The 8,560-nt window shown below is 33.8% G+C and overlaps 2 protein-coding genes across 2 annotated transcripts; both read right to left on the minus strand.

The window, feature by feature from the left end:
• Window positions 1–241: 241 nt before the first annotated feature.
• On the minus strand, window positions 242–1,230 carry LOC131076366 (NDR1/HIN1-like protein 6). The gene is given in 2 exon segments (XM_058013507.2): window positions 242–433; window positions 436–1,230. Coding segments are annotated over 2 exon segments (798 nt in total). The 5' UTR covers window positions 1,166–1,230; the 3' UTR covers window positions 242–365.
• A 5,601-nt stretch (window positions 1,231–6,831) lies between these two features.
• On the minus strand, window positions 6,832–8,032 carry LOC131076386 (NDR1/HIN1-like protein 6). The gene has a single exon (XM_058013532.2). It carries the CDS (start codon window positions 7,883–7,885, stop codon window positions 7,082–7,084), a length of 804 nt encoding a protein of 267 aa, XP_057869515.1. The 5' UTR covers window positions 7,886–8,032; the 3' UTR covers window positions 6,832–7,081.
• Between the last annotated feature and the right edge of the window lie 528 nt (window positions 8,033–8,560).

The following is an 8,560-nucleotide window of genomic DNA, read 5'->3' on the forward strand; positions in this document are numbered from 1 at the left end:
CACTTTCGCTAATTCTAGGAAATCTGTATTGTTCAATCTTTTGCTCTTTCTGCCATTGTAAATAATTTGCGAACTCGGAACGATGCCACGGAATAGTTCCAGAGAGAAGCCATGTTAATTAGTAAAGGAAAAAACACGTTTGTTTATAATGAAACAGCACATATCTGCATTTGGTTTGTAACCAGAACTAACAATCTCAAAATATAGTGTAATGGTGATGATACAGAAGAATACAAACTAATGGAACAAGAAAAATGATATAAAAATAAAAGCCCCCGAACGATGATCAAATTACAAACTGCTCGCTCTTTCGTCTTCTGTAAAGACAGAGAAAAGAAAGAAAGGTAGGACACCTATGGGTCTGTTCAAAGCTTCACCTTGCAGTTCTTCTTGCTAATATTAATACTAGCGTTGGCGTCCAGACTGTCGATCACAGATCACAGCGAACGCGAAAAGTAATCTTCATTGTTTTCAGTTTCCCAAACTTGACTTTCACTGGAACATCAGCCTTCACAAGCAGGGGAATACTTACCAGTTGCCGCTGTGCAGTCAGCGACCTAACCATGTCACTGGTAATCTGGACGTCAGTTCCGGTGAGAGTAACGTCTAAATTAGTAGTATTCCTGTGGCCCTGATAAAAAGCAGGAAGTTTGCCCTTGCAAAGCTCTGTGCCAGTGTAGAAAACCGCAAGATAGCTGTCGTCCAAGTAATAAATGCCGATCTTTTTGTTCGGATTCCTCGCTGTAACATCAACCGCAAACTGAGAAGAAACAGTGGCGCCTGCACCAAGGAAGAATCTTGTAATCTGAATATTGTCGACTGAATAATTGGGTATTTTGGGTTTAAAGACGGCGTAGAGAATTGCAGCAGCTATGACGATGGTGACAATCAAGAGCACGATGAGGCAAAATGTCCAGACGAGGCAGCGGCAGCAGGTATTGCGGCGCCGCCGTGGAGGGCCGGGGTAATATCTGTGGGGCTGCCTTGATGGAATCATTTGCTCTTTAGGAAATGTAACGTCCCTAAGCTGGCCTCGATTAGCGGCTGGATCTTCTTTCTCGGACATGAGGCTCGATTTGGGAGCCAGAGCACTGGGCCGCAAACTCATCTGTTCGGCCTTTTCTACGTCCTCATTGGCTGGATAAATCCGCTGTGCATCCGCCATGACTGTGCTGTAATCCTACAGGTGTTTGTTCTTCAAGAAAATGGAGCGGAACGGGCGAGATTCGATCGTGGGTGGAGGTGGGATGGGAGAATGGTTATGAAAATCTCTATATAAAGGCTGGGCGGCTGTCGAAAGGCTGGAAACTTCCAAGAAATGCAGTCAGTAAACAGCATGGACACGTGCATGGTGATTTAGAATGTGCATACCGAGAAGCGCGTTTGTTTTTGCCAGGCGGCTGTGTTTCTCTTGAATTTGACCTACTATAAACGAGTTTTTAAGTTATTTTTTAGGGAGCTCAAAGGCGAATGTCAGAGGGTTTATTTGAAATAATGCAACTGGGTGGAGCCCGTACTGACATTGCTGATGATAGCTGTAGGAGAGTTCCCTTGGGAAGGATGTAGTGTTGCCTTAAAAGACTTCATCCCTCTAGTACAAATACTTCATACTGACATTGACTGCATTATTTCAATTGTAGCAATATGTTTCATGTGCACGTGGAAATTGTCACATTCACATTGACCGTATTATTTGACTAGCAATTGTAGCAATGTTTTTTATTGGCACACGAAGAAATTGTCACATTTATATTAATTCTATTATTTAACTAGTCATTGTTAAAATTTTAGGTTTTTATTGTGGAGATTCAAGTACAATTTCTTATAAAGACATCTAGAGTGGAATTCTAAGTTGGAGCCTTGATCTTTCATAGTTGGTTTCTATTACGGAGCTGGTTTCTTAATAAAGTGTACTTTTAAGTAGTGACTCTTGGTCTTCCATACATGATTTCTATTGTGTTTGCTTGTAAGGAGCTTGTATTGATTTCATGTTGATAATCACATGAGCAAGATATTTCTAATCAATATGCATTTCAAAAAAACCTAGCAATTGTAGCAATATGTTTAATGGATATATGAAGAAACAATTGTATTTATATAATACTAATGGGTCATTTTTTGTGAACTATTTGGTTTATATGGCCTGCGAGCCCCCTAAGATTGTTTTCAGTTTGGTTATGAGGACTGTTATTAATGCTTTTAACTCCTATAATCAGTTTATTGTTAGTTTGATTATATTATCTATTAGTTTGTTTGGTACAATAGTTATGGTGCGTTGTTTAAGCTATTATGTTTTTTTTATTACTTCTGAGAGTTAGCTTATGTGTCTTGTCTGGGCACCTGGCTGTGTGATGCTAGAAGTTGTATGCTCTTGTGAGGGTTCAAGGCCCTTCCCCCTGCTAAAGTAACAAAAAAAAATTGTATTTATATTGATTCCATTATTTAATTCACAACTTTACTAATATGTTTAATGGGTACTTGAAAATAATGTCATATTTACATTGATAACTTGATAACATATCTTAACTAGTAATTGTAGCAATATGTTTTATTTGACACATGAAGAAATTGTTAGAGGAATGTTTTTAGTGAATTAAAAAAAAGAGACCTAAGGTTCCTAAAAGTAATGAAATTAATATTAGAAAATATAGAAATTATCTTTGTGCATTATGTAATGAGGAGAAATAAATATTATTTTTTAAAAAATTATAGATATTTTTTAATGGCATAGAAATTATAATTATCTTGTTCATTAAAATAAATATAATTTTGTTTATTCTGTAAAATCTAAACTAAATTTTTTAAAAAATGAATATATTTTTAAAATGCGTAATCATAAAAAAATTCCTTACAAACTTTCATGGTTGTAACCGAAATCTAATTTAATTATGTGCATGAAAAACATGATTATTTATTTGAAATGATTGCTTAAGAATGTATGCGCATGTAGATGTACATAGGAATATATGTACATTTGTATTTATATATACATACATGTGCTATACATTATTAATTTAATACTAGTATTTTCAACTACATAACTAAAACCGCTATTTTTTTGGTAATAAAACTGCAAGTTTATGAGATTTGATTTTCTTTCAATTGCATTGAAAAGGAAATAATTTTTGAATGATCATGTACTTTATGGATGCATAGTCATGTAGTTTTAGTTTGCATAGAAAAATAAAATTTACTTACACAATCAATTTGTGATCTGATGGTAGGAGAATAATGCATTAGCATCATAATAATGTTTATGAGCATGAAGGAAGAAAAATAGATATAACTTAATTGGCATATGCATGATTGCCTACATTTAAAGGAAGTAGTTTAATTTATCTTTGTGTGTTTGGGCTATGATTCTAGAAAAGGCTACCGAATATGGGTAAACATAGAAGGTTGATCCTCTTTTCACAAAAAAATTGATATTTTAAGTTCTTTGGCCAAATCCATGCTTTCATTGGAATAGGTGGAATGAGCATATAAAAATTTATTGATATGTTTCTTTGACATGTCTTTGTAGTAGGCCATTGCATTATCATGTTTTTGATATGCATGTAGATATATTAGGTTGTACCGAAGTTTCCATTTGTCATTGTCTCTAGGGAGCTAGGCATTTCTTGTATGATTGAGTGTTCTTTCAAGCATGAAGAACTTTGGTGAAGTGTAGTTTTATGGTTGGGTGAAAAAGTGCTTGAGCCATGTTCCCATCCTTCAGCTTGCAGATGACCATCTGAGTTAAAGGTGACCAAGGAAATAATTTATGATCTTTCATTTATCATTATTTTTACTTGTACTTTATAGTTTTATTATTATAATTCTGGAATTTCGTAAATAATGGAGTTAATTATTTTATTTTCCTTAGTTATGTGGAAAATATCTAATTATTTATATTTTAAGAAATTTAGGGTTCAGAACCTTACATTTTGGTATCAGAGCTCTTAGGCCCAACTCTAGGGGCTTTGTCTACTATTCTAAAGTGTGAACTTTGATGTAGGTAGAACCTAGCCGGCCATGGTAAACACTAGGAATGATGGGTCAAGCAATGGGAAAAACAATGAGCATAATGACTAGAGGTTGGAATAGATCCTCAATCTATTGAACCAATAAGGAGCTAGAATGCATAACTTGGAACAAGAGGTCAAAATGGATCATGGTAGTAAGAGTTGGATTTATAATCTTATTATAATCAGTTTATAAAACTTGAGTGCATGATAATATATATAACCTTGTCCAAGGTGGTTCAATGCTCCATGCGTTCGTCAGTTTACATGAATCAGATACAATTCCTAACTAGATGGTCATACTAGTTACAAGGTGCCTATAATGTGTGAACAAATAGAGTTGTGTAGGCTCTAAAAAATGAAATAATTTTGGTGTGATTAATTTTTTAATTTATTATTTTAAAATAGATATTTCATTTATTAATCATTTAAATATTAGGATTTAGTTTAATTTTAAAATATGAAATGATTTACATACAAAAAATGAAAAAATAAAATGAAAGTTGCTTTTAGTCTCTCTTATTCTAAAATTATAATTCATAATTGTTGATTTATTTTTAGATGAAAATTGTAAGTTAACTGACATGTTTCTATTGATTTTTGAAATATTTTTTGTAGTTTTCATTTTGAACCTCCATTTTTCACTAGGTAATTTGTTTCCCCATTTTTTAGAATTTACTAATCTTTCTACGTAATACCTTTCCCCATTCTTCACAATTTACTAGTGTATATATATATATATATATATATATATATATATATATATATATATATTGTAGTTTTCATTTTGAACCTCCATTTTTCACTAGGTAATTTGTTTCCCCATTTTTTAGAATTTACTAATCTTTCTACGTAATACCTTTCCCCATTCTTCACAATTTACTAGTGTATATTAGTGTATATATATATATATATATATATATATATATATATATATATATATATATATATATATATATATATATATATATATATATATATATATATATATATATATATATATATATATATATATAATGTTTTATATATTTGCTATTGGAAGGCATAGGTGGACTGGGCGATATGATATCAAGTTGATTTACATTATATTAAAAAATAATTTTATATTTATATCAATTTGAACTCTATCCTAGACCAAAATAAACCCCCAAAAATCTGTTAAATATTTCTTTCTTTCTATTATATATAATCTTTAATGTTAAACATATCTTTCCATATTTATAAATATCAATGTAGTAAGATAATTATTATTTTTCGATATCCATTTGTTGCTTTTATATTCAATTCTCAATTCTATGATGTTTCTAATATAGAGAAGGTATATAGAAAATTAATTAATGAGAATAAAGATGTTTCTATATTTTAAATAGAAATTAAATAAATATATATAATGTTTCTATAGATATATATTTTCATTATATATTATATCATAATTAAACAAAATAACTCTTTTTATTTATTTTTTTAAAAAGAAGGTAAAAATTTATTAATCAACAAAGATCAATACAAAGAGAATAGGGCATGCAAGCAAAGTAGTAGCTCAACCAACAAAGAAACCAACCAATAAGAGATCCTCCAAACCACCTAAATAATTTTTCATTTCATCCATAAGACGATTCTTCAAAATTTGAGAATACTCTGGGGACAAGTGCATTCTCTAATATTCCAAATCCTCATCGTCTTAGAAACCCCTTTTGCCAAACAATCTACAACCTTATTCCATTCCTGAGGAATGTGGCAAAAGGTAAGAGTCTAAAGATATACAAATCCTCATAATCTATTACCCACCAAGGCCAATTGCCAATTCACTCCTTCCAACTACTGCCTATTGATCATCTCAACAACAATCTATGAATCAGATTCATAAATGATTTTTCTCCATCCAATAAGACAACATCTTTCTATAACATATTAGATAGCAACAACTTCCATAATATTATTAGAATGGTAAATTAGAAGTCTTAATATAATTATGTTGTACACGTGTTTTTTTATGCCTACAATAATTTGGTTCATATGTAAACTTTCTTTTTTTAGTGGCATCTATACTGTTTAAATTGATTATAAAAATATAGCTAATGTGTAGGTTTATAATACTATCTTTTGATATTGATTTTAAGTAAATTTTAAAATTTATATCTCTAATGTCTTCTACATAAATTTTATTTATAAAAGATAAATATACTAATATAATTTTATTGTTATATTGTCAAAATGTGTACAAAATTTTGACAATTTTATTGATTAATAAACAAGTTGCAAAAGTACGCATTACAATTTTCAAATAATATCTCAATCTAATTTTTACCAACCTATAATCAACACTTTATTGTCTCAAGCAAAACTATTAAACAAATAACTCACCCACCATACTACATTCCACAATTGTTTCCGATCTTTTAAGAAAACTAGCCAGGCATTTAGGTCAACTACTTTTCTACTTACGCCGACAAGAAAAGTCAAACAAAGAAGCAACAACTTTTTTTCCTGTTTTGTAATAATAATAAATGTATGTAGTTGTTAAAAAATGGAACAAGAAAATTTTAAATGCTAAAATACTAGTCTGAAATTTAAAAACTGTCAAGAGAGCATCAAATTCCAGCCCGCACGGCAACAAAACTACTTCACACGCAAAATTGGAGTCGCGGAATCCAAGTCCGATAGATTTCGCTTACGTTACGTTCTTTAAAAACATTAAAATACTCTGCTTTCTGCTATTTCAAGAAATCTATATTGTTCAATCTCTCGCTCTTTCTGCGATTGTAAATAATTTGCAGAGTTCGAAAGACAGCATACAATAGTTGCAGAGAGAAGCCATGGTAATTAGTAAAAGAAAAAACACGTATATTTAATATGAAACAACAAGTATCTGTATTTGGTTTGTAACCAGAACTAACAATCTCGAAATATAGTGTAATGGTGATGATACAGATGAATACAAACTAATGGAACAGGAAAAAGAATATAAGAATACAAGCACCCTAATAATGATCAAATTACAAACTGCTCGCCCTTTCGTCTTCTGTAAAGACAGAAAAAATAAAGAAAGCTATAATATAGAACACCTGTAGGTCTCCTCAAAGCTTCACCTTGCAGTTCTTCTTGCTAATGTTAATACTAGCGTTGGCATCCAAACTGTCAATCACCAGATCACAACGCACGCGAAAAGTAATCTTCATCGTTTTAAGCTTCCCAAACTTGACTTTCACTGGAACATCGGCTTTCAAAAGCAGGGGAATACTTCCCACTTGGCGCTGTGCAGTCAGCGACCTGACCATGTCACTGGAAATTTGGACGTCAGTTCCGGTGAGAGTAACGTCTAAATTAGTAGTATTCCTGTGGCCCTGATAAAAAGCAGGAAGTTTGCCCTTGCATAGCTCTGTGCCGGTGTAGAAAACCGCAAGATAGCTGTCGTCTAAGTAATCAATGCCAATCTTTTTGTTCGGATTCCTCGCTGTAACATCGACCGCAAACTGAGAGGAAACAGTGGCGCCTGCACCAAGGGAGAACCTTGTAATCTGAATATTGTCGACTGAATAATTGGGTATTTTGGGCTTGAAGACAGCGTAGAGAATTGCAGCAGCTATGGCGATGGCTACAACCAAGAGCAGGAGGAAGCAAAATGTCCAGACGAGGCAGCGGCAGCAGGTATTACGGCCGCGCCTGGGAGGGGGGGCGTAATATCTGTGGGGCTGCCTTGAGGGAATCATTTGCTCTTTAGGAAATTTAACGTCCCTAAGCTGGCCTCGATTAGCTGAAGGGTCTCCTTTCTCGGACATGAGGCTCGATCTGGAAGCCAGAGGAGTGCTGGGCCGCGCGTTCATCTGTGATGCCTTTTCTACGTCCTCGTTGGCTGGATAAATGCGCTGTGCATCCGCCATGACTGTGTTGTATTCCTGCAAGAGTTCGTGCTTCAAGAGAATGGTGCAGAAGGGGCAAGACTCGATCGTGGGTGGATTAGGGATGGGAGAATGGCTATGAAAATCTTGATATAAAGGCAGGGAGCAGTCGAAAGGTTGGAAACTTCCAAGAAATGCAGTGGGTAAACCGCGTTGACACGTGCTTGGTGATTTAGAATGTACAGACCAAGAAGCGCGTTCTTTTTGGCCAGGCGGCCATTTTTCGCTCGAATTTCACCTACTCTGAACCAGTTTTTAAGTTACGTTAAGGGAGCTCAAACGTTATCAAGTACGTTTTGAGAGTATGTGAGGGTAATGGACTTTCGTTCCCATTGGCATATGGCAGCCTCTCACCCAATTTGTTTAACCACTAAATTCTTTTGATGCATGTTTTGTTTTGGGACACGCTACGGCTTGTTTTACTAGGCAAATTGTCAACGTGAATGTGGATAGGTGTTCTTATTAAAATGGAACTTGGTTTTGGCCTTACTGATATTGCTGGTAACCTCTCTGGGAAAGTTCCCTTGGGAAGGATGTACGGTGCCTTAATAGTCTTCATCCCTCTGTTACAAAGACCTCATACTGACATTGACCGCATTATTTAACTATCAATTGTAGCAATATGTTTCATTTGGACATGAGGAAATTGTCACATTC

This window comes from Cryptomeria japonica, chromosome 7 (assembly GCF_030272615.1).
Source record: "Cryptomeria japonica chromosome 7, Sugi_1.0, whole genome shotgun sequence".
NCBI classification, from domain to species: domain Eukaryota; kingdom Viridiplantae; phylum Streptophyta; class Pinopsida; order Cupressales; family Cupressaceae; genus Cryptomeria; species Cryptomeria japonica.

Bases quoted from the DNA above. Each gene is read 5' to 3' on its own strand.
- LOC131076386 (XM_058013532.2), bottom strand. From the start codon at position 7,885: ATGGCGGATGCACAGCGCATTTATCCAGCCAACGAGGACGTAGAAAAG.